The following is a 27492-nucleotide window of genomic DNA, read 5'->3' on the forward strand; positions in this document are numbered from 1 at the left end:
TCAAACAATTAAAGTTATTTCGAACAGTGAAGAAAAATATATCTAATTTTCAAAATACATCAACCACTCTTCTTTAATAAAATTTATAGATAAATTATGATTTATGGTCTCCAGTTTATCAAAACTTTCAAAAAATTTAATAACTCCAGGATTCAAGAATTTTAGATACACCGCAAAACATTTTTCTATTCGAGATTTTTCACTCAGTATCTGTTAGGGGGTATACTCTCACGATTATACAGACAATTGGGATATAAGCTTGAAGAAACCAGCCTATCATAAAAATAATATTTCTACAGTTCATTAAAAGAATCACATAGGTATAAAAGATAAATATTATAAGCATGCCAAGACGGTTTGGAACCATTTCAACTGTCGAACACTTGGCGAATACTCCGATCTTTATTTGAAAATATATGTCCTATTGTTGAATTACGTGTTTGAAAATTTCAGAGACCTCTGTTTAACCATTTATCACCTCGATCCATCATTTTACAATACGTCACCAGGATTTTCATTTAATTGCATACTTAAACTTACAGGTCAACGGCTCTAATTGATTCATTATTATGACATTTTGCTAATGATTGAGAAAAGGAACGAGATTTTTTTTTACAAAAAAAGTGATATAATATTTTTATCGATGCCATTATAGGAATTCGGGGTGGTTTAACTCAGGCAAGCATGAGATATGCGAAGTGAATAATGTAAAGCATCAAATTACGATGCAGCACAACCAAAATCATGGTTTATTTATCAGGATTGTAAGTATAATTTTATATTTAATTAAATATATTATTTTAATTATAGGTAACAACTTGTACAGTCACGCAATATTAAAATGCATGCCATATGGAAGCTTTAAGTGGGTTGAACCCAAACTATAGACGGGTTAAATGATTTAAACGAAAGATCACCAATCGGTTGGATATACAAGATTGATATATCATATTCAAAAGAACTTCATGATAAGCATAATGACTTACCATTCTTATCGAAAAATAGTTTTCCGCCTGGCTCTAAGGTCAGAAACTTATGACGACTTTAGATTCAAAGAAAAAATTACGTAATGTATTACCAGAACCTCCAGCAAGCCATTAAAAACGGGCTCCTAGTGAAAAAAATAACATATTCTAAAGTTTTATTCATTTATAATATCAACATTTAATAATTATGATGATAAGAGACATATGTTGGAAGATAAAGTGCATACTTTTGCCCACGGTTATTATAGAATAGAGTAAGTTTTAAAATAATTATATTTTAAATTATTATACTTATTATATAATGTTTTTTATTTCATAGGGACGCAGGGTTGGCTGAAATAATGGCTGAGAGCGAATATTAGTCCTTATGTATATTTTAAATATTATGCATATATTTTTAATCTGAAAATATAAATTTTTTTTTTTTTTTAGTAAAGATTAGATATAAATAAATATAAACATTTTTGTTAAAAATAAAATAAAATATGATATTTATTTAAATTTAAAAAATATATATATTTATACAATTTTTAAGAATCATTTACAAACCGTTTTCTCATAGCAAATACTTTATAAAATGTTGATTATTTAGGATTATATTCATTATACTCCATATGTAAAATACAGCGAGGTAAAGTTTTGTCATCTCATATTTGATTCAATCGATGTCAAGTGTATTTATCCAACTATTGTAAGTGCTATTGTTCGGTGTCAATTCCAACGATGACAATAACATGCATCTCGGTCACGGGTTTTTGCCGATAAGACATAGAAGCGTCTAGACGAACCGGCCTCCCGAACATAGACATAATTTTTTTGTCTTCTCCAGTGCATCGTCGTCACCGTATGATCAATCGTTGCAATTATACACGTCATCATCAGGATCCATTTCCAGTGTGTCGGGCATTCAATTTATATTTTTGGTCGTTTCATTTTTTTTTTTTTTTTTAATATTATATTTGCGGTTTAATCATCATCGCTTGAGTCGCGGAATCCAAACCATCGTCAACATTTGAAGTTTTTTTTCTTCATGGTTATATTCGTGTTCAAAAGTGAGTGACGGCACTACACGGTAACGCGATATCATTAAAAAAGTGATACGCGATATATTTCATCATTAATTTTTTAGTATTATTTATATTTTTATTATTATATTATTATATGTATGACTGAGTTGGCTTTTGAGTTTTGGTCACATATTATATTAATTTTTTTTTTTTTTTTATTTATTAAAACTTACAATGTGTCAACATATTACACGTTATAACAAGGTATTATTTATATAATAATGATACGGTTAAAAGAAAATAACACATATATTGAAATTAGAATTATATACTAGGTGGGCGCCTACACTCCGATATTAATTACATTTTAATAAATAGATATACGAATGTATTTTTTTTAATATGTTTTTAAATCGTTATTCGTATATATTTTCAGAGATTTTTAAAATATTAAATTTCCGAGTCCTTGTGTTATCGGGTAAAACATGTATTCAATAGTCGACGTATTGTCGTCAAGTTTAATTTCTTTTTTACCTAAATGTACACTTCTGTTTTTTTTTTATTTTAGGTCTATACATCTATTGTCTATGTCATAAGATTTAATTCAGTCGTATATTCTTAAAGCTTCGTTTTTGTTGTTTAATGAATCTTGATTATTTTTCACAAGTTCTATAGATGGAAATTGAAACGTTGATTTTTTTTATCTTGTTCAGTGGTTCTATAATCGGGCTAGAGTTTCCGAAACTGTTGCAGGTGGTATGTTGGAGACAAATATGTGAGGCGCGATCTGAATATTTCCTATCAGCGGTGTCTGAATGTCACCTAGTAATAAATACTACCTATATAAATAAATTTTTAAAACGGGAAACAAGAATACATACCTACCATGAAATATTTTAAAATGTTTGAAAAGGTTGGTCTTGTAACTGAATACAATGGAACACTAAAAAGATGGGTACGCACACCCGCATGATTTTTTTCATGCCTAACCAAGTTATGTTTCACCACGAATTCCGAATTACATTTTATTTTACATAAAATATTATACAAATATTTAAATAGTTGTTTTTATTTTACATAAATTATTATACAAATATTAAAATAGTTGGGGTTTTACTACTTTACGTAATGGTGTGGGGTATTCGGTGGTAAATTGAAGAAATCTGGTCAATCCTTTCCATCAAATAACTGTAGACTTTGAACAGTGGACCGTGGACCATCAACATTGTCCGACTGAAAAAATAAATAAAATATATAAACACAAATTTTTTTTTTTTAATGTTAAATATTAAATTATAAAAATTACTTCATTTATATCAGATGTATGGCCATCTTGCTCCATGTTTACAAAACTCGATGATGATATTCTCAATGGGTAGGTCTGCGCGGGCTGCATATTCTTACTACGTCTTGGCACTAAATACATTGTTGATAAGACTGAATCATAGTCACCAGTTTCCGATAATGGCTGCATATCAGAAAATAGACGATCGTATTTGTCGGCTACTTTCCGTTGGTCGTTTGGTGATATGATTGGTGGCGATAGCGGCGGCAATGGTGAAATGGTTGCTGCTTGCTGGTTTGATGAATAACTGAAAATAAAAATACAATAAACATTTATACGTCATGTAGAATAATTTAAAGGTTTAATTATTTGTGCTTGTGATTGATCAATAGAATAATTTAGACACACGATTGAATGGTATTTGACGGCTGTGGTATGACATCAATGATTAACTAAAAAATAATAATAATAATAATTAAAATTAAATAAACATTTTTACAAGTGATATAAATAAAAAATATTTTTACCTCTGGTGAGTGTTCCCCGTTCCACCGTTGTGTCCATTGTTTGGCTAATTGTGTGACTACATACCTACATTTTGAACTGGCTGATTAAGTTTACGTCTTCTTTAGAAGTAGATTCAATAATTTGTTCGTCACGTAAATTTTTGATAAAATATAATCGCCAATAATCTCAAACTGATTTAAAACTAATGATCGTATGATGATTGAATTTCGTACAGCTGTTTCGTGAATTGGCCATTCTAGATATTGAAGCTGCATCAAATCCGAGCGATTTAATAGAACCCTACACCCATCCTGTGTTTTTGACTTAATGACAAACGTATTTTGACCTTGATATATCATAATCGATAATTTATAAATACTAGTCTCGATAAATGAGGTTATTTTAAATTTTTGAGGTTGGTCCAATATGAAGGAAAAAATATTTCCCATTAACGCGAATACACGTCATAAAAAATTCTGGTATAGTATTTACATACCACGAAGGTGTGATTAATGATTAATTGCACCATTGTGTTAAATTAATTTCTAGGATTAAGTCCTATATTCAAAAACTTACGACCGGCAAAGTTTAAGGTGTACTTGGATGAATTGATCAGTTTAACAGGCGATGTAGGTGGAATAAATGTAAAGTTATTTTCCTTGTAAATTGTAGCCATTCTTTCAATCGACCCAGCTATCGTTGTAAAAAAAAATAACTTACACGAAGTTTAAAAATTAAACACAGAGTGAAAAGTGTGCAAAAAATGATAACATTTTATTTGATGACCGATAAAAACATTTTTGATAACTGATAATGTTGCTCACGTATGTGATATGCATATTGTCTTATGCGGGCGCGCAAAAAAATATATCTCGGTTACGTAGCGGATTGGGCAGCGGTAGGCGTGGTGGCAGAATGAGCACCCGACGAAATCGGGATGCACAAGACTGCATAGGGATGAACCAGTAGGATGAGTGGCTGGAGCTATCTTTTTCATTCTACTCTTGTTAGTTGTTATAGGATCAAGACAATTTACAATAAGTAGAGTTTTAATAAAAAATACAAAGTTAATATTGAAATGATTTAGACTTATTTTTAAAAATTTTGCTAGGGATTGAACTAAACAAATTATTTATAAAATTTATTGTTATATTTTTTTTTTCAAATTGGTAGTTTTAAAAGCCTTAAAAAAATGCTTTAACATTAAAAAAATGCATTAAAAAACTTTAAAAATGTGTTTATATTACACATTATTATAAAAAATCTGATAAAAAATATTTAAATACAATACAACCTTAATTAATTTTAACTCTCAATTATCTATTAAAATGTCTAAGCCACCGGCATACAACTTGTATGTATGTATTTTGTGTCTACACGTGTCAACAATAATTTCGTAATTTCGTAACTTAATTATGAAAATAAAAATACCTAAATATTTATTATTATTATTATTTAGGTATTTTTATTTTTTTAGAATGAATGTTGAAAAATGTTGAAAAAATGACTTAAAAAACTTGAAAATGCACTAAAATTGTCAAAAAATGGTCTAAAAAATGTAATAAAATCTTAAAAATGCTAAATAAAAGTTAAATTTTTTAATTCCTTGATGTATGAAATGAAATTTTTGCTTGGAAACCAATGTTTTCGGACAATCAGAAAAAAATGCAATTTGCATTCAAATCCGTTCCCTAGTTATTAGCTATTACTTATATGTATATTATTGAATATTTAAAAATATTTTAAATTAAATTGAAATGTGTATGCGCTCGTAGACACCGCCCGCACATTTAACATCTAGGTATGGCGCGATAAATGATAATAGACAACAAGCGTCATAAAATCGCGATAAAACTATATGATATTGGATTTAAAATCTATAACTATAACTCAAAATTTGTGAAACAAAACCAATAGAGACACGTCTTATTCTCTCGAAAGAGGTCTCAGAGTAACGCCGCACTTGAAGCACGGTCGTACGACCATGTCGAATATGTACCCGGAACCGTTGTGACGGATCGGCGCGAAACACCAAACCAAAAACCACGTCCTGCACGTCCGGTACAACGGGATGAGTCGCACCACTGGCCGGCAGAGCGATTCCGCGATCAACACTGCCGTGAACGTCATCCAGTACGTGAACTTCTCGTTCCGGGCCTGATCGGCGGTGGACACGCGGTCGTACTTCCGCCACACCAGCGACGAGGAGACGGTCAGCGATAGGGTGGTCAACGCCGGGTAGACGAGCCCGATGATGTTGCTCGTCACTTTCGCGTTGGCCCCGTACACGAGCAGCACCGAGTTGACCAGGAGGATGCACATCAGCACCTTGAACCTGGACCAACCGGTCAGCGCCTCGGCCTTCCCGAACGCCGCGTCCCATGGTTTCGATCTGTCGTATAACGCGTCGTTGATGGCGTCCATGACGGTTTCCATCTTTATGGTCTTGGCCATTTCATACTGTTTTTTCTGCATGTTTGGGTCGCAGGATATTACAGGAAGGACCGTTGTTAAATAACAGTATTATTATTTTGTAGCTATCGGACCGGCGTTTGTCACAATATGTTTGTTTGGCTACGCTTGACGATCACCATTACCCCGAGGTTTGCCACAGAAACGGCAAAACAATATTATTATCGTTTGGCCAGATACGAAAACCAGTCGACGTGATATTAATATATTGTATAGGTACCTACGCGCCGTCGTTGCTCGCGAAATCTCCACCATCGATTGCCTTTCGATATTACCTACGCAATAAAATGCTTAAGATCGACGATAATCATTCCGTTTTGCTGCTACACACAATGTAAAACTGTGATCCGATAACCGATGTCATCGAATTTGGATCCACGTCGAAATACATAGTTGAGATTTTTTTAAATAAATCAGCCTCGAAGACTTTTTTTCTCGACAGTCATGATTTAACAGTGCCGTCTTAAGCGTTTGGAACTATTATTGTAGGTATTGGTATTTAAACGTTTTTCTTAGAATCCAAGATTTTTTATATAAAACTTTCTAGTAGGCACTAAATATATTAAATAGATGGCATCATATCGTTATGCTCGACACTAGTTATTAAAATATTTATTTTTCTCGTCTAATATAAAATATTGCATAATAACCACTTGCTAAATTTATTATCAATAAAAAAATATGCTGTCCAAGTCAATAATGTAAAATGATCAAATTTCTTCATACTATTAACCATCAATTCTTACAGTAGTAGTAAATATTATGAGAAGCTTGGAAAAATAATTACATAATAGTAGCAATTTGAATTATTTTGTACTTGAAAATGACAGTATGAATACCGTGTAAAAGTATTTTAGAGACAAATATTTTGGTAAATTCTAATCATTTTTTTTTTAAGGTAGTTTTGCAACACAGCGTTTAGATAGTTTATAATACTAATTTACTACTTATTTAATATTTTATCATTCAATATATTTATAAAGGACACACATTGAGACTGCAACATAGGTAAAGAGGAATCACAAATATACGAATTAATATCGAAAAGTTTTCCACATATTTTAGCATACAGCATAAACAAAAAAACATGGTTAGTAGTAATTACAATGATAGAATGACCATGATCAAAACATATTTATCATTTGAAAATAAAACTGATTTGTTAGTCAAAAAAAAAAAGTGGAAAATTGAAATACAAGAAAAGTTCAAGAAAAGATTTAAAATAGTCAATATAGATGTATTGAAAAATTAAAAGTTTATAACTACAGTCAATGGTCTAAATAGATATTTATAATTTTTGGAGATAGAAGAAATAAATGCAACGTATAATAGGACATATGGAGTTAATATTAACAATTAAACTATAAATTACAAATAGCAAGTAAATACCTTTAAGTAATCAGACTACATTCAGGTCTCTCTAAATTTTAATTTATGATATTTCAATATTTTCACACTATAAACAATACTATGTATACTATCTGTGTACATAAAAATATTTTTCAACTGTATCTAATGTACTAGTGTATTAATTGATATATTTATCTAATATTCGCATAGATAATTTAATAACATACAATGTAAAGAATACATTTAAAAATTTTATGCAACTAATAAGTATTTAAATTATTTTTTAGTTGATTAGGTTTGTTTTTGTTCAACGATCATTTTGCTTTGCCTTGTGCAGCAACAGCTTCAATTGCCTTTTTCACAGTCTCTTCGTCACCCAAAAACTTCATTGAAACCACGGGCTTAAAATTTTCATCTAATTCATATTCAAATGGTATACCAGTAGGTAAATTAAGAGACATGATTTGGTCTTCTGTTAAATCTGAAAAACACAGATAATGTAAACAAACAAACCTATTTTTTAAATTATTATTTAGACAACGTATTTAATAATAAAAAAAAAATTGTCTAAATCAATGTACCTTCTCAATAAAATTTCTCGAAATTATAACTAATACTCAAAAATGAATACTGATTGTACACAATTAAAAACTTACTGTCTAAATGTTTGACAATTCCTCTAAGACTGTTTCCGTGAGCAGCTATCAATATTTGTTTTCCTTCTTTTAATTGAGGAATAATTACATCATTCCAGTAAGGCAATGTCCTCTGAATTGTCAATTTCAATGATTCAAACATAGGAAACTCCTCCTTTGAAGGTTCATCTTTGTAGCGTGGGTCATTTACGATTTGATCATAGTAAGCATGGTCTGTATCCATGGCTGGTGGAGGAGTGTCAAAACTACGTCTCCATATTTGAACCTGAAAACATAATATTAAACAATAAACATTAATGCCAGAATTAAATATGAAAATTAAATTTATAAATTTGATGTTAAAATAACGAACAATTTAAATAAGTGTAATTATTACCTGTTCTTCACCATATTTGGCTGCAGTCTCAGATTTATTCAATCCAGTAAGGCCACCATAATGTCTTTCATTCAAACGCCAAGTTTTAGATATCGGAATGTCTTCTTGTCCAAGTTCTTTTAATATTGCACCCAGAGTGTTTTGTGCTCTCTTCAATACGGACGTGTGGGCTATGTCAAATTTGTAATTGCCTTGTTTCAATGCTTTACCAGCACTTGTTGCTTCTTCTTCACCTACTCAACAAAAAATAATGGTATAAGCCCTTATTGAATTGAAATTAATAGAGTATCATCATCAAATTGACATATAACTCAAAATAAACTTCAGGTACACTAATAAAAAACCTGATTCCAAAACATTTGAAGAACTAATTCTTTTAATAAAAAAAAATACGTAATAAATGCACTGTAGTCAGTAAATATAATACAAATATGTACCCCTTCCCATATAAATAGTAGTAATTTTATTTTAATTAAATTAAATCCAAGCAAGGGTATACCCTAGGGGATTTCTAGGTCTAGACCCCACCATTGATTAACTGAATGCTTAAAGTGCAAACCACAGAAATATAGTTTAATTGATATTTTATATCGTAAATGTATAATGTATATTATAATAAAATATCGAACAGAATGTGCCAAATGGCAGTACGTCTTCTGGTCACCGTTACAATATGCAATGCTTATCGGTAGCCCATGTTCAGTTGGCAAAACGTACCAAATTATAAGTAATTTTAATTAATCACATAAAAATGTGGACCTCCCTTTGAAAAATTTCTGGATACACCCATGAATCCAAGTGCCATAATTTGATGGTTTCTTTACCTATATTTAAATCATACTTCAAAACTACCCTTAAACTTATTGTAATACATATAGTATACAGATTGTATTATTTTCTTTAAAATAACAAACAAAACATTCATATATTATAATTATTAATCAGTAATTTATGAATATAAATTTTAACATAAAAAAAGATTCTAAACCTTGATAGACTTTTTTTGCTTTTGAATTTGCAAAATTTTTAATAATTTCTGAGAAATGTATTTTTTGGGCTATTTTTTTCAGTAGAAAGAATTGCTAGAGATGTTAGTTTTCCGTCCATCAATGTTGAACGCAGATACGTTTTTAATTGTTTTAATTTCGAAAAACTTCTTTCGCTACTGGTTACAGTAACATGTATTGTTAATAAAATTCTTAGATATTCAGATGTTTGGGAATATTAGAATTATATTCCTATAATCTTTTCAGATCTAACATAATATTATTGAGGCATCCCCCTATTAACAAACACCCACCCTTAACTATAGTATATGAAAGTAACAAACCTTTAGGGCTCAACGAAGCATCATACCATCCGCAGAACAAGTTTTTTTGGTTCCATTCACTTTCGCCATGTCTAACCATCACTACCTTGTATTTAGCCATTGTATTTCGTATGAAAATCGGAAATTTGGAAATATTGAAGTCTTCTAACGAACTATTGAAGGTGAATTGAATTGAAACTTTTTATAACCTTGTCATTCCCTAAAAGTCAAATTTCAATAAACAAGAAATACTACGTGACGTCACTACTGATAAGCATAAGACCAAGTGTTACCAAACTTCAAAATGTCAATGACTTTTAAGAGCTCCACTGAAACAATTCGACAAAACCTACTTAGGAGTTTGAACTAATTAAAATGTTAAGAAGACCATAGATTTATACCACTAAAACATTATATTACTCAAAAAAAACCCTAGCTTTTTATGAAAAATCAAATACGTTACCAATGAACTATAATACATTTTCGAGTTCTAGCCTTTACAATTCCGTTTATTTGAAGGGGAAATAATAATATGTGCCATGTGGGTATAAAATATCATGGTGAAAAAAATTAATTTTGAACTTCATCCATGAAAATGTATATATTTTAATCACTAAAAAAAAGATATACAATATATACCTTAATTTGTGATAATATTATTAATAGCTTATCAGAACCAAAAAGTACGAACACCGGAAAATTACGACCAGTACGAACTTCATACTTAAATATTAATAATTATATTAAATTATATAATATATGATCAACTAATAACACTATTAACAAATAATTTATTATTTATCTTTAATATTTAGTGATGACCAATGAATTTATTTTAAATTATAAATAAACAGACAGTGCTAAAGTTGAACAATTCATAGTATTAGATGTTTAATTTTAAGCATTTGTAAACTTAAAAGTCTAAACGACATTTTTTACTTGAGAATTAAAATGACAAACGATCCTGCGGATTTCACTATGTTTCATACTAACGCTATAAAAGTCAAGTGTGACTGGCCATCAAACGTTGATGGAATGGACATCGAAGACTGTGTTGTGGCTCGTCCAAAGCAATCAGACATTGATCCCGAAAAACTGTATTACAATTTTTTTTAAAGTATAATTAATAATTATTATTTATTATTGTAATTATTATTGCAGCGATATATTACAATTAATAATGGAATTAGATTGCAAGAGTGTGAATTTTGAGAAACCTGAACATTTAAGTGATTTATTCATTAATATCAATTGTGATCCGATGCATGTAATTGATACAATAGCTGTGTGTTCTGAGGTACAATAATGTTATTTTGTAGTATGAATATTTTAATGAGAGCAATGTTTTTTGTTTTTCAGGCCAGAATCATAGAACTTTTCGGGAAGACTGGAGAATATATTTCTATACATCAGTCTATTTGTCACAGTAATATTGATGGATTTCAAATGTACTCTCATGTGATACCAATTGACAGTACAAAATGTACTTTAAAATTAAAACAATATAATAATTTTGATTTCATTTGGATTTTTGGCATAGTTATTTATTTAACTGAAATGAAAAAGCATTCTAACAAATTCTTGGGCCCAATAAATATGCAGAATGTTCAAAATATGTTGGAGTCAAAACCATTAGACTTAAATGCTTTAAAATTGTTTTCCACGTTAAGTCTTAAACAATCAAAATCAATTGATAATGATATTTTGATGTCGATTTTTAATAATAAGGAAAGTCGTGAATTTCCAAATAATGATCCGAAGGGTGATCAATTCATATCGATTAATTTTAAACAATTTGAAAAAAAAGTAGAGGACAAACTTCAGAGTATGGCTGTTCAAATGAATACAATTGAAAATAAAATTGAAACATTAAATAAAAAGTTTGATTTGTTGTTAAACGCATTACATGATAAGAATGTTTTATAATATTATATTTTGTTTAAATGTTAATATGTTACTGTAATCTACAAACTGTGACAAGATTGGTAATGGAATGCTATTTGTATTTTGTCGTTGTACTGGTTATAATTTGTTTTTAATGTATATTTTATTTCTCATGAATACCCAGACTGAAATATTTAATATAGTTATAAATTTATCTGATATAATTTGTTATACTATTAATTTTAATATAATGAGGAATTAATTCCATGTACTGTTTAAAATATAATATTATACTCTAATTTATTGGGTATAGAAGGTACCTCTGTGTCAACTATTTGTATACTCGCCTTATAGTGAAGTAATACTCTTGTTATAGCTAAATTTTTTCTTAATGTGTACTGGTTTTCAAAAATCCTTTAAGAAACTATCTGAAATATTTTAAGTTCTTTATTAACTGATACTGTTTATAAGTTTGGCAATATTTATAATATATCCCTTTTAAGACCTGTTGCATACCATAAACTACACTCATAACCAAGGCTCATAAGGTGTAGCAATAAAAATGTTACTTTTTAGCTCTTGAATATGCACTTAAAGATTCCAATATATGCGCTATAATAGCTCGAAAAATCAAAAAAATTAAAAGTTATTTTACAATTTACAGTTGAAAAGTAAAAAATGTTTCTAAGAATTTAAATATTTTTAAAAATATAATCAAATTAATCATTATTTTCAACAAAATGCGAGTATTTCATATATTATGTAAAAATATACCCAACAGTAGTACTAAAAACACTAAATTAGCAAAATAGCAATAAAAATGTAAATATGCAAAAAAAATAGCAAAATAAATTATTGTATATAAAATAAGATAAATGTGAAACATATTTATATCCTATTTTAGATGTTCTAAGATGAACCAAGAAAAAAAATGCATTTGCTACAACTTTTGGATCTTGCTCATAACAATCTAATTCGCACAATGTTATGTCTTGCAATACCTTTTTGATAATGTTTTAAAATCAATAAATTATTTTTAACTTGGAGCTAAGACCTGATTTGTAATAATAAAATAACAGTTTGCAGTACTTATTTCTTAATAATATAATTAATTAAATTTCACTTCATTTGACATCAGAGGAATAACGTAGTGTGGTCAAATGCACTGAAATCATACAAAATGATAGAAATATACATGAGAAAGGCCACTAAAGACTAAGATTTTGTAAGTATTGAATAATTTCCACTATATATGTACATAAAAAAATTAAATGTATAGTAATGGTTAAATAATTAGAATTTTATATACTGTTCATGACATAATATGTCTATTTAAATATCAAATATACAAAGTGGATGTATTACAAATATATATATATTCAATATTTAATTCTTAATATATTTCATAGTAATAAAATAAAAGTAATAAATAGACATAAATTAAAAATTGTTATAAATTAGTACAAAATAAAACTATGAAAGATTTTATTGTTCGAACAAGATTCCAATCAATAAAAATGGAACACAGTACAAAATATGTAAAACTAAATCAATATGAAGATTGTTACAAAAATAAAAATAAAAATAATTTATACATACCTAGATAGTTATATATATCCATTCAAATTAAGTAACTAATATTTTTAATCAAATAGAGTTATTAGAATAAAATAAAAATTGGTATCCATTAATTTTAACATTTAACGCATGTTTAGTTTTTACTATATAGAAAAAAAAATAAACATTTTATAACTAAATATAATATACATAATATATAACCTACAGATATTCAAAAATATTTTAATGAATGGTCAATAAATTTATAGGTGTAAAATGTATAAATAAATAGGTATCTAATTATTATAAGTTTTAGATTTCTTAAACTTCAATTGATTTGGAGTAAGACCATCTTCTTGGTTTTCCCTTTTTTGTTGTGATGAATCTTCAGAACTTGGTGGTGGTGTTGATGGCCTTGAATCTGAGGCCTGAGAACTTGAGTCCAAACTAGTCATTGATCCTAGTCTATAAATTAAATACAATATTATCTACATGTTGATATATTTTCATGATATATTGTGTATCAAGCATGACAATATTGTAAATTACATTCTATTCTTGCAAGATTATATTATTTATTCAACCATAATTTTACAGTAAAATTAATTAAATGAAACATGAACATTTTTAAATTTCATTAGTTTACTTATGTTTATTTTGAAGGAGCTAAAGAAGTTTATGTTAAAGTTCATGTTTGCATCATCAATATTGACATTTTACTAAAGATTTTAATTCAAATTATAATTTTATAAGTTTTGTGTATTAATAAATAATACTTTATTTATTCTGGTTCTAGATTCATTAGTTTATTGAAGCTGTACAGTGTACATACTACTTAAAAAAATACATTAGTCCGAGACATTTTAAAATGTTTTATGTTGATGATTGATGAGAAGGATTTATTAAATAAAATTAATTCAAATTATCTTATTAAGAAATTAGCTGCTAGAAGCAGTATATAAAGTAAATAATTTTTTCTTTTAATATTTGATTATATAATTTATATTAAAATTACACAATTTGAATATTGTTTAATGAGTATACAATAAACAGAACCTATTATAGTTACATGTGGCCCTAATATATCCTGATAAAAAAACTACATATCTCAGTTAATCTGATAAAATTGAAAAAACATACTAATATCTTAATTATAAAATATCAATTCACAAAAAAAAAAAATGTAGTTATAAAATATCAATTAAGCCATTAACACTAATACATTGGAAAAGTATTCAAATTCTTGATTTTAAACTCAAATCCAGATTGATTAAATGATAATACTCATTACACAATGTACACAAATAATTTAGATGATTTAAATCATTATCAGACCAACTATCAATCCTAAATATTATATAAATAAAACTGGCAATCTTTACTTTCAATTATTTCAATATATATAAAGCACAAATTTTTTATATTCATTTACTTACGAACACAAATTTGAACTTGAACCCGTGGTCAGTGCATCATCATCATCATGTTTTCTATCAGGGTCCCATAAATGTAATTTAACTCTCCAGTTTTTAATTAAACCATCCCAAGCTCGTCTAGTATATTTTAAATTTTTTGGTGGAGTTTTAGGATGTCTTTTAGAACGTTCATGTCTAAAAAATAATACCAACAATAATTTATTTAGTTAATTTATAAAAATATAAAAATCCATACTTAGGAACCTGTTCTAGATATTTGACATATCCAATAGTATTTTTACCAAAATCTATTTGTTTTTGTCTTCTTGCTAAAATATTAGGGTCTGTTTCGCGTTCCAATTTTACTCTTCAAAAAAAAAATAAAACATAAAATGTCAATCATTAAAATATGCATAATTTGAAATGTACTTTTTCTATGTGATATAACCCAGTACTTTTTAATGATCCCTAGACACTTATAATATTGAATAGTGGTTAAAAGATTAAAAACATTTTAATAAGCAATAAGCTTATTTATTTTATTAAATTATTTAATAAAAATACATGCTTACTTGGGACTTGATTCAGAGTCATGTATATTTTTATGCTCTGTGGATTTTTTATTAACTTTGTTGACCCGCTCAGGTGACACGGAATCAGTAACAACAGATTCACTCTCAGAAGTTAATCTTCTCTTAGCATGCTGTAAATCTTTTTTCGGGTTTTGTTCTTTACACACCGACTCTTTAGGATTATTACCAGATGTTGTCTTTGATTCTTTTTTTACAAATGGACTACAAATGGTATCTTCATCAAACGTAAGTGTTTTTTCATCATTTTCCTGTTTGATCGGCGTTACCATATGTACATTATTCATAAAGGAAGTCAAACTAAGATCATCCTGGGTTGGGGCTTTGACAAACTCCTTTTTGACTGGCTTGAAAACCATGTCATACAGATCGTCATCATCATCGCCATTCTTTTTGCTTGGCTCGTCGACAAGTTTCAGTGGTGAATCGGTGTCCGTCTGCGACTGTGATGATTGAGAACTGTCACAAAGTTCGGCCCAACTTTTGCCGGATAGATCAATGACAGTAGATTTAAGTTTTCGTTCTACGTCGGCCATCGCGATATCGTAACGAAACAAGTCGCGCGGCGAGATGACGTACAAACGAAGAGAGTAATTTGACTAATTTAAGCGTGCGAATGATATAAATAATAACTAAGGGTCAGCTGTAGCCTGTAACGTATCGCGTGATAACCAATTGTATGCTATGACAATGAAAAGTAATGTTAGTATAGTAGAACACTAGAACGTTTGACGATAAAAATTGCGTTTTATCGGCTAACACTAATAGATAAATTCAGTTTCTTAGAAAACTACGAAGTGACGACTTACGAACACTGAACATAAATCAAAATATTCAAAATCGGACTCTGAGTCTCTGACTACCTGACGCCTACCTTACAGCAATCGTGACAAACTACAGTCGAACCCTTTGTGCCTTTGACGAAATATGATTGTACAATATTTTTCGTTTTTCCATAAAACTGTTGGAAAAAATATTCCAAAATTGAAACGCAGCAACGCTCTGAAATGGCGTAGTAACTTAACAATGAAAATATATAATCAAAAATTAATAACATTAACATAAATAATATTAAACATATCATCAAATAATTTGGCTATTACTTATTATTTAATATTTATTGTTAAAATTAAATATACTAAGCAGTATGCACTAGATACCGATGTAAACAAAATTCGCGGGAAATCGGTATTTTTACCAGTACAGTCGTACCAAGACACATAAATTCTCATTTCTTATATGACATAAATTTAAATGCAATTGAAAACACTGAAAGTTATCATTCTACAAATTAAATATGACTATTTTTTTTTTGTAATAATTAATAACTAAAAATTATTTTTTAGTATACCAACAGAATTTTGTGCCGGCGTTTTTCAATACAATTGTTAAACTGACAGTATCTATACAATAACAACTACGATTAGTCTAAGAATAAAAATATAATTTTGAATTCGGAAGATTGCATCTGGTAATTTTGGGTTGGCGTGCCGTCAGCCCTGTGCTCAAAATCCAAACAATTCGGCCATATTTATTATCGACGTTTTTTGTTATTGTTTCTGGCTTGTGTTCACCGGGTCTCGCGGGATTAGATATAAACGTCTAAAGTTTTGCCGAAAGCTCGTTTTTGGGTTTTACGACAAACCGGCCCTGTTTCGTCGTCCGATCGTCCCACACTCGACGCTACGATGTTGGCCTTGGGTCCAAAAAAGGACGGTAGTCCGAACGTTAAATTTTTTGAATCTCCTGAAACGCTAAACATGTTGGAGGGCGTTAGGACGTGGCTAATGAAAAATCACAAAAAGGTACGTATATTTTTATTTGACGACATCTAGCCGTTTATGATTTGATATGTCCACGATCCTGCCATTTGGTGTCAGATATTGAACGTGTATGTTGTGACGTGTTTGATCTGTTTCTTGCTTAGTACCTGCAAACGGATCCACCGACCAACAAAACCCTTGCAGCTTTGGTGTTGCAACTCATTCAATTTCAAGAAGACAATCTCGGTAAAAATGTCAGCAAACCACCACTCACTCGCTTGCCTGTAAGTTGGTTTGGCTAATAAATGACATTAACAGATTCACTCATCTGTGATTTTATAACCAACCGATTATTATTGTCATTCTAATGTAGATGCGCTGTTTTATGGACTTCAAACCTGGAGGTGCTTTGTGCCATTTGCTAGCTACTGTATACAAGTTTAAGGTGGAACAGGGGTGGCGAAGATTCGATTTCCAGGTCAGTAAGGTATGATTTGGCGAGACGAGCCTTCATTTCACCTCACCACTAACCACTAATCGGACGTGCACGCCTGACCTGTTGTTATAATCCCACGCTGTCAATTTGTATTGCTATAGCTCGTCTCCAATTTATTATTATTGGTATTATAATATGTGTACAAAATTTGTTCATGTTGCCCGTGTTGTGTGCTTTTTCTGTGGTGACCACAAAATTAATTACATGCCGAGCACGTACTTTCTGCACCTATCTCTCCTTATTCCTATAGGATGATGTCCTAATCCTTTACAATATGTACATCAATGGATTATACAAGTAACACAAACTACTCAAGTACTTTTTTTTGTATATGTAGATTAACAATGTAGCAGTTTATCAATAATTATGTACAGTTTATCTACCTAAGATTTATATATTTTATCAAATACATATTTATACTTAGAGTAGGTAATATGTAATTTTATACATTAAGTTAATTTTTATTTTGCATACTAAATTTACTTTTTAAAATTAAATAATATTTATTAGGTACAACTAAAACTATAATTATGAATACAGTATTTTTTATTTTTATTAATATTCATAAACCAACTTAGGACTATAGAATCATCTTGTGTTATTGATCAGGTATTGAAAGTCAAGTAATGTTACTCATTTTTCACTATTTTTGAAAATTAAATAATCTTGCATAAAATTGGCCTTAACATTACAATTGCCCCTTTCATGTTAAGCTATATTAAAAGTCTTAGATATTAGCAAATTTTATTATTAACTTGCCATTATCTCAAGTGTTAACTCTCTCATACTAACATAGAACAGTACATTTTTACTTTAAAATAGTCAGAAAATCCATTTTACTCAATTAGAACTAATTGACCTTATATTATTCAAGGTTTCATGTTATTTAAATTTATAATTTAACATTAAAGCATTTTTTTTTTTTTTAATGTGTTAAAATAAATTTTAAAATTTTTATAATTTGCTTCAAATTAGAAATCCTAGGTAATGTTCTTATTTTTAAATTTGATAACAGATCGATTTCATTTATAATTTTAATAAATTATATTCTTTTGAGTGTAAAATTTACTATGTTATATGTTACTTAGATGGAAACAAGTCTGACAACTTATATTAAAAATGATTTCCTCTTTAAGTTTCAAATAATTCTAGTTTTTAAATTTTACTTATATTTAGTTAAAAATTAATATTTTTATTATTTCAAGTCATATAGATGGTACAGGTTGTTTAATTGTTTGTATAATATAAGAAATATAATACAAATATTATTTTACACTTAAAATTATCAACAAAAATTTATTTTATGTAAATATTTTAAGCTATACGCCTGGAAAAACGCCTTTTACGCATGATTCAGTTATAAGGCATGTAAGTGATCAGTAACACTTGCTATTAAAAGTCTATTTTTTTTTTTTTACATTTGGGCCATTGAAAGAAAATAAATTTATATTCTATCTATATGATCAAAACTATCAAATAATTTTTAGTCTTATGGTATTTACATAATTACAATTATAATTAATTGTAGTTATGTTATGATGATAAATTCTACACAACACATACATACAGTTATTTTCTATTCATATATATTTGTATGGTTACTAAATGTTAATATTTTATTAATGGTTATTTATCAAAATAATATAGGAGGTATATTATCCAAATACAATGGTTGTACTAAAAAAAAATATTGTTATCAATTACGAACAAAATCTAAAATGAGTTTAAAATGATAGTTATATCAATAATTAATAATAATAAAATTGTTCACAATACACTACTTGCAAATAAATTTAATGGGAATTTATAAGTGTATATAAGTATAATTGGGAAAAGAACTGCTTTATATGTTTAAAATTATAAATATTTTGGTGTGTATAGAAATAGTTCTAACATTTGTGTGCTTGTCCACGTGAACTAATATTTTTCTTCAACGTTCTTGTACTAATTCAGTTATTAAACAACATGTTAGGGAAACACTTGTCAATATTTAATATTATGAATAATAATGTACAGAACTTAAAAATCATTATATCTACAACGTAATCAAAATTTTAAAATGTATTTTACTTACGATCAATATTATTTTATTACTATTTTTTGTTCTTAAACACTGCTATTATTTCATAATATTTTAAAGTACTGTACATATTTATTACTTTGTTTTAACTATATACTAAAATTAAATAAATATAATTTTTTAAATTATGGATAACTTGTATGAAGTATACTAAATTAAAATTCACATTCATACAAACTTTGATTTGTAAATTTGTGATGTTGGTATATTATTTTCTATGTAAAAAATGCTACTTATATATATATACTATTCTCATTACTTTTTAAATTTATTTAGTAGCATTTTTACTTAAATTGTGTATATGTGTGTTATTATTATTTTAGTATACTTCAAAAAAGTTGTTATGTATATTAATGTGTTTATTTTTAAATTTATTTAAGTAAATTTATTTTTACTTGATCATAAAAGTGGTTCTGGTTTATTCACAGAGTCCTTCTAGAATGGACAGAAGTATTGAAATGTTTATGAATGTTGAGAAGGCTTTAATTCATGCTAAATGTTTATCTATGCCTGTTATACTTATTCATCCAGACGTTGATAAAATAGTTCAAAACCGTATAAAAGATATTATAAAAAGGCATCAAGGAACACTTACTGGTATATTTACTAAGTTTATTTATCATCTCACATTTAATTAAATTATTATTTTAAAAAAAAACTTTAGAAAACGAACAAGAAGCTACTCATGTCTTGTATCCGGTTGTGGATCCATTGGATGAAGAATATGCTCGTCCTGTATACAGAAATAAAGAACGTTGGATACAAATGCACTGGTATTATTTTCCTGATTCTCATGATTCGTGGGTGACTACTGAATTGCCAGTTGAACCTCCTGAAGTATTATATGGCAATCAACATCCTACTCCATGGAGGGTAATTTAATTTAAATATTATTTTATATTAATTTTTTAATGTTCTGCCACTGATATTATAATTTTTACTCTTTCTTCAACTTATAATTATAAAATACCTTAATGTATTATAAATGTGTTATCTAATATTATTATATTGTATAATTTTACTATTTAAATATAATTAAAAATAGTTTTAGAAATCAAATTCATTTTACCTAATATTTTCTAATAACAGTTAGATGATAAAACATTTTATGTTAGATAATTATTCTGTTTAAAAAGCATAAATAAATTTATTCAAAATTAATGAACAATTATTATATTTTAGGTCACGGCTTCTTGGGTCTTAGATTTAGATACTTATAATGAATGGATGAACGAAGAAGATTATGAAGTTGATGAAACTGGCAAAAAAAAAGTTCATAAAGTAAAATAATTAAACATAAACCATATTTTATTTATTATTTAATAATGTTTTATTTTAATTCTAGTTACGTCTCTCAGTTGAAGATTTCATGAGTAATGATCCTTCTGGAGGTAAAAAAAAACCTAAAAGAAAGCGAACACCATCTCCACCTTCAAAACCAAATAAACGTAAAAGGTAAGATTATTAATGTAAATAATTTTTAAGTAACTTAATTATATTTATTAATTGTATAGTGGACGTGGAGGTTCTGTGATGAGTGTAAAAAAAAATAAAGTTGATGATGATAGTGATGATCTAACTAGAGATCTTGAAGACCCGATTTCAGAACCCAATATTTCTGAAGTTAATTTAAATATTTCTCAAATAAAAACTGGTAATTTTTAATAATGTTTTATATTATGTAAAATACTTATTAAACTAAGTATATCTTGTAAAAAGGATCATCTTCATCAAAGAAGGACAGTGATTCTCAGCCAATTAGGAGTGGTACTCTTATGGATTTAGATGAGGATTTGGATAAAAGTGAAGATAATAAAAATTATGACAATAACGCCCAGGATGGTACTAGTTGTCCTGCATCTGGAGTTTCTAGTACTGGAGGTGCTTTATCAATAATTAAAGAAGAAGGACCAGAAGATAATGCTACTGAACAAATGCATCATATTGTTATACCAAGTTATGCTGCATGGTTTGATTATAATTCAATTCATACAGTTGAGAAACGTGCCTTACCCGAGTTTTTCAATAGTATGTATCTAATAGTTTTATGTATAATATTTTTATAATTTAATATTAATCTTCCAATGGTTCTATTTTTTTAGACAAAAATAAATCAAAAACCCCTGAAATATACTTAGCATATCGAAATTTCATGATTGATACATATAGACTTAATCCAACTGAATATATGACAAGCACTGCTGCTAGGCGTAATTTGGCTGGTGATGTTTGTGCAATTATGAGAGTTCATGCTTTTTTGGAACAATGGGGTCTTATTAACTATCAAGTAAGTATTTTATTTTAATTAAATTTTGAAAGGTACAATTTTTTTTTCTATACATTAATTTACAATAATAAATAATTAAGGTTGATGCTGATAGTAGACCGACTGCAATGGGTCCACCACCTACATCTCATTTTCATATCTTATCTGATACACCCTCTGGTTTGCAACCTGTTAACCCTCCAAGAACCCAACAACCTTCAGCTGCTAAAACACTTTTAGATTTAGAGAAAAAGCCTGTAACAGCAGATAAAGATATTGGTCATCACCCAGAACCATTATCTAGTTTTGGACTTAAGTTAGATCAGTAAGTGTTCAAGTTTCTGTTTAGTATATTAAATTTATGTTTTCAAAAATATTAATATTATATTTTTCTTTTTATTAATAATTGTTTTTAATTTTATTTTTTTTAGATATGCTAAAAAACCTGGTTTATTACGAAATAAGACAGCTGCTGGAATGACAAGAGATTGGACTGAACAAGAAACTTTATTACTTCTTGAAGGATTAGAAATGTATAAAGATGATTGGAACAAAGTTTGTGAACATGTTGGCACAAGAACTCAAGATGAATGTATATTACACTTTCTTCGTTTACCCATAGAAGATCCCTACTTAGAAGATTTTGAAACTGGTATGAATATTAAACATGTTACAAAATATTTTATGTTATTATTTTATGTATATTTAAAATATTTCTAATACTATTCGGATTGGTGGTTTTTGCGGTATAGCACTTCTAATACCAGCATCTGATTTCAATAACCCTATCAAAGTTTTTCAGAATTTTAATATAATTGTATTATGGTATATCACTGGTACCTTAATAATTAATAATCTAATACAACATTATTATTATACCGTAAATATCTTATGTGTACTTAAATAATCAATTAAAATTTATTAAAATAATCTATTTTTAATAGGTGGTGCTTTGGGTCCTTTGTCTTATCAGCCAATTCCATTTAGTAAATCTGGTAATCCAATTATGTCTACTGTTGCTTTTTTGGCGTCTGTAGTGGACCCCAGAGTTGCTGCTGCAGCAGCTAAAGCTGCTATGGAAGAATTTGCTGCAATTCGAGTAAGTTATTATAATTTTACTATTTTATTAAAAGATGATTTCTAAAATAAATTTGTTCCAGGATGAAGTTCCTTCTGCATTGATGGATGCTCACGTTAAAAACATTGAAGCTGCCACTACAGATGGAAAATACGATCCAGCTGTTGGACTTTTACAGGTAAAGTGATAAAATATTACTGTATATTTAAATTGTATCAAACAATATGTATAATATTTCTACTATTGTATAGAGTGGTATTGCTGGAACTTTCCCAGAAAAAGAAGAAGAAAATGAAAAAGAAAAGAAAGAACCGGAAGATGTCAAAGATCCATCATTGACAACAGAAAATGATAAATCCATCCGAGCTGATAAAGAAGTAGTTTCTGACAAAGACAAAGAGCAACCTATGGATGTTGACAAGAAACCCTGTGAAGAAACTACCGCTAGTACACAGTCTACTACTGTTAATCGTACTGCAGAAGAAGAACCTGAACGAATTGTTAAGGTAGGTTAAAATATTAAATTTATTTTATTCAAATCAATAATATTTATTTTGATTAATTATTATTAGGATTCTGAAGTACAAGCTGCTGCTGCTGCAGCTTTAGCCGCAGCTGCTGTTAAAGCAAAACATTTAGCAGCCGTAGAAGAACGAAAAATTAAATCTCTTGTTGCATTACTAGTGGAGACACAGATGAAAAAACTAGAGATAAAGTTAAGACATTTTGAGGAATTGGAAACAACTATGGAAAGGGAACGTGAAGGGTTAGAATACCAGAGACAACAGTTAATACAAGAACGACAACAATTCCATTTAGAACAGCTTAAAGCTGCAGAATTCAGAGCTCGCCAACAGGCTCATCATAGATTACAAGCTGCAGGTGTTCCTCCTCCAGTCTCAAACCCTGAACATGTTGCTCCTGCATCACCTGCACCTCCAATGGCCACATAAAACATGCAATTCCAGAATTACAAAGCCTTATAATGTGAGTTATCTTTAGTCATTTCACCAGTAATGAAATGCTTATCATACAAATATATCTTTTAGTTGTTACCAACCTAATATTAATTCTATCTTCCTCATTGTATAAATTATTGAATATATTTCATTTTATTTTTTTTGTTTCTTAAATAATATTTTTTGTGTTTGATCATTTTAAAAATATCAATATTAATTTGAAACCATTACAATCACTTACTTATTATTTATAAATAACCATATAATAAAATCAACTATTTTGTCATCAAATATATAAATATTATTTTATATTATTATTTTTATCTTTTATTATTTTTATTTAATATTTATACCAATAATTATGTAAAATCACTTTTTTAAATGTTTTAAATCAAACTAATTTTTATTCTTGGAGTATAATTAATTCACAGTACTTTTTATGTTAATTTATCAAAGATAAAAATAAATTTTGTACTATATAAACTATCATGTCTGCAATATCATATTTTTAATAACTAATATAAATTATTTTTCTTGGTATCATTTTATATATTATGTTAACAGTGTTATAATTATTTTATAGATTGATTTTACCAAAATAAATAAGTCTAGTTTTGTTGTGTCTACTACTTGTATTAAAGTGATATTAGGCAATGATTATCTATACACAGTAGTGACTAATTTACACATCAGGAAGTATCTTAATTATTCAAGTTCCCCCTAATTTGCATTTTGGTTATATTAATGAGGTAAAGTTCTGTGGTTGATTGTCAAAAATAGATCTTGAAAATGACAACTGATATATTGAGTGGTGTCTCAACTAAATTTTAATGAATCATTGCCTAAAATCACTCTTCTATGATACTGACTATGTAGTATTTTATGCAATATCTAAATGTATTTCACATCATATTATTGCTCCTATAATTTTTTTTTCAATATTGAACTTTGACCGGTAATTCAATTACCATTGAACTTTTATGGTAATTTTGTCTTGAATTCATTGGAATTTATTTCTGATTGTTTTACTTTAGTTTTTATAAGTTTTATGTAAATTTCTGATCAAGTTATAAATTACATCATTTAATTTTACTTCTAAATGATAAGAACTATTTAAAATATAATCCTGTAATCTATAGTGTTAAATTGCAAATGGAATAAAAAATTATTATCAGAAGTTTATTAGAAATTTTTTATAAATGTATGTATTTAAAAATCATTTATTGACAGAAATGTGGTATTTAATGTTTTTTATATGAACCAATAAATCTTAATTTTGTATTAAAGTTTAAGCATTATTTTATAGTACATATTTAAACCTTAATACATTCTTGTCAACAGGTATATTATGAATAATGGCCTGTTTGAATTCTGGATTGGTCGTCGATTATTTACAATCAGTGGAAGTTCTGTAAGTACTATTGTATTCACTTGTAAATATTGATTTATTTATAGGGTCTTATTGTAATAGTTGATTTAATTAGTATGTATTAATGTATTATTAAATGTATTCTAGAAAATAATAGGTAAAAATAATTATGTTAACTTATACTGTTAGGATAAAAATACAAAATTACATAATTTATTTGTTTTTATATACAATTCAACAAAAAAAGAAAAATGTTTTATTTAATATTTTAATATTTTTTATGTATTTCATCAATCTATTACTGTTTTGCTACATTACTAATCTAATGACATTTTGTGTAGTTTCTATAACTATTTTATATAACTTAATATACGTTTGTATGGTTTAATACAACTAAAATGTAAGTAATTTTTATATAAAATAGATAGTTTTAAAAAATTTTAAGTCATGTATTTCCTTTTTTTTTTTTTGTATATTGATGGGATAAATAAATATACATACATTTATTGTATTTTGAAAGTACCCAATTATTACTACGATTTGTTGAAGATTTATATATATTTCCTCAACAATTTATTATTTTCTAGGTTGATATATGTGTTTTCTGATATTAATTATTTTGTTTATTTGAATAAACAATTAATTTCATAATCCGTTTGACTAGTAATCACATTAATTAGAAGCGGCTAGAATTTTAATAGAGTATTCATTAAATACAGATACATTCTCAAATAGATAATATATTTACAACCACAATATTTTTAGTTATCAATATAATTATAAAAGTTTTGATGAATTTTACATTTAGTAAAATGGTTTTAGTATTATATATTTTAATATTATTCAATGATTATATATACCTATCTATAAATTGATTTATTATACTGTTTTTGATCTGATATGATAACATAAAAAATATTTCTTTAACAATAAAACAAATATAAATATATGAAACTTTAAGAGTTATTAGGTTTTAAAAATATTAATCCTTTAGAATGGTTTCTTTATATTTTATCTTTTAATCAATTTTCAGAAGATTTCAGAGAAAAATTGATATTTTCAATTCCTAAATTATTGATATAAAACTTCTATGAATTTTGTCTCTTCTTAACTTGTATATTGGAACGTTATTACTAAATTATAAAAGTTTTACAAGCTGATTGTGGAAAAATTTGTTAAAATTCAAGTAAGTGAACATAATTTTCTGCTAAATTGAAAGATAATTCTTGGTAAATTTGTTCTAGGATTAACTTCTTCTACGTTAGTAAATACTTTTGTTAAAACATTAAAGCAGCTACTTTAGGTGGAAAATATAATACAACTGAAAAACTTATAGGTTTAATAAAGTGTAATATTGTAAGATTAAATTTTATCAAACATTTTGTATAATATTTTCTACTGTTGTTGTTTAAAGTAGTATTGCAGGTACGATGGTTAAATATATAAAGTTTTATTTTGCATACTTAAAGGTTTTTTGTCTATTTGGCATATTTATGCACAGGCTTAATTGTACAAATTCATTTCATTGAGCATATTTATTATGTTTTGGTCAAAATTTGATGAAAAATGAAATATTTATATTTTTGCATTCGTATAAAATATATGGGAATTTTTGTAACTATAAAATGATTAAAGCTAAAATGCAGTAGTCATTATTTCATTTGGTTAATCATTAAAATGGACCCACATTAAACAATTAGCGAAAAAAATGTTATATGAAATAATCTTATCTTCCTAATTTTTTTTTACAATGGTTTATTTTTGATTTTTAATTTATTGAAATACATATTTCTAAATGACTTTTTTGTTTAAGTTTATGTTTATTAAGACATTTTTCAGGGTTTAAGTTACAAGTCCTGCTTATTATACATATTACATATACTAATTACATGCATACATAAGATCCTCCAGCAAATAGTTATTACTAAAAAAATTATTTAACATTATTGTTTCTGCATTAAAACTTTTATATGAAATTCTTAAATCACTTTAAAAGTAAGAAATATAGCTAATTTGCTTTGAAGCTGATGACTTAACACATTTATGATTGAAAACACTTCATAAAGGATGAATACAACTACAATAAA

The 27492-nt window shown here is 27.6% G+C and overlaps 5 protein-coding genes and 1 pseudogene across 6 annotated transcripts; 2 read left to right on the forward strand and 4 right to left on the reverse strand.

Annotated features, from left to right (window-relative positions):
• Window positions 1-2377: 2377 nt before the first annotated feature.
• LOC112597577 lies at window positions 2378-4509 on the reverse strand (annotated as a pseudogene).
• A 1202-nt stretch (window positions 4510-5711) lies between these two features.
• Window positions 5712-6239, reverse strand: LOC112597500 (receptor expression-enhancing protein 5-like). The gene has a single exon (XM_025343572.1). It carries the CDS (start codon window positions 6237-6239, stop codon window positions 5712-5714), a length of 528 nt encoding a protein of 175 aa, XP_025199357.1.
• A 1582-nt stretch (window positions 6240-7821) lies between these two features.
• On the reverse strand, window positions 7822-10192 carry LOC112597548 (phosphoglycerate mutase 1). The gene is made up of 4 exons (XM_025343638.1): window positions 9970-10192; window positions 8640-8872; window positions 8264-8528; window positions 7822-8088 (listed from the first exon to the last, which is right to left on the reverse strand). Exons 1-4 carry the CDS (start codon window positions 10067-10069, stop codon window positions 7922-7924), a joined length of 765 nt encoding a protein of 254 aa, XP_025199423.1. The 5' UTR covers window positions 10070-10192; the 3' UTR covers window positions 7822-7921.
• A 440-nt stretch (window positions 10193-10632) lies between these two features.
• LOC112597589 lies at window positions 10633-12010 on the forward strand. The gene is made up of 3 exons (XM_025343700.1): window positions 10633-11045; window positions 11110-11245; window positions 11308-12010. The coding sequence occupies exons 1-3, from the start codon at window positions 10900-10902 to the stop codon at window positions 11872-11874; spliced, it is 849 nt and encodes a 282-aa protein (XP_025199485.1). The 5' UTR covers window positions 10633-10899; the 3' UTR covers window positions 11875-12010.
• Window positions 12011-13628: 1618 nt separating this feature from the next.
• On the reverse strand, window positions 13629-16497 carry LOC112597564 (histone RNA hairpin-binding protein). The gene is made up of 4 exons (XM_025343667.1): window positions 15377-16497; window positions 15061-15171; window positions 14826-14999; window positions 13629-13854 (listed from the first exon to the last, which is right to left on the reverse strand). The coding sequence occupies exons 1-4, from the start codon at window positions 15928-15930 to the stop codon at window positions 13686-13688; spliced, it is 1008 nt and encodes a 335-aa protein (XP_025199452.1). The 5' UTR covers window positions 15931-16497; the 3' UTR covers window positions 13629-13685.
• A 434-nt stretch (window positions 16498-16931) lies between these two features.
• On the forward strand, window positions 16932-25546 carry LOC112597535 (SWI/SNF complex subunit SMARCC2). 2 transcript variants are annotated; one of them, XM_025343615.1, is made up of 17 exons: window positions 16932-17199; window positions 17322-17441; window positions 17531-17644; window positions 20162-20330; window positions 20398-20606; window positions 20916-21014; window positions 21079-21188; window positions 21248-21387; window positions 21453-21761; window positions 21836-22020; window positions 22101-22324; window positions 22431-22651; window positions 22944-23098; window positions 23160-23255; window positions 23329-23583; window positions 23650-24064; window positions 25378-25546. In XM_025343615.1, exons 1-16 carry the CDS (start codon window positions 17083-17085, stop codon window positions 24028-24030), a joined length of 2904 nt encoding a protein of 967 aa, XP_025199400.1. In that variant the 5' UTR covers window positions 16932-17082; the 3' UTR covers window positions 24031-24064; window positions 25378-25546. The 2 variants fall into 2 exon arrangements, with proteins under 2 accessions (XP_025199400.1, XP_025199401.1); XM_025343616.1 differs by having other exon boundaries at window positions 17531-17635.
• The last annotated feature ends 1946 nt before the right edge of the window (window positions 25547-27492 follow it).

The sequence above is a fragment of the Melanaphis sacchari genome, unplaced genomic scaffold (genome assembly GCF_002803265.2).
Source record: "Melanaphis sacchari strain LSU unplaced genomic scaffold, SCAv2.0 Contig42_pilon_pilon, whole genome shotgun sequence".
Lineage (NCBI taxonomy): Eukaryota > Metazoa > Arthropoda > Insecta > Hemiptera > Aphididae > Melanaphis > Melanaphis sacchari.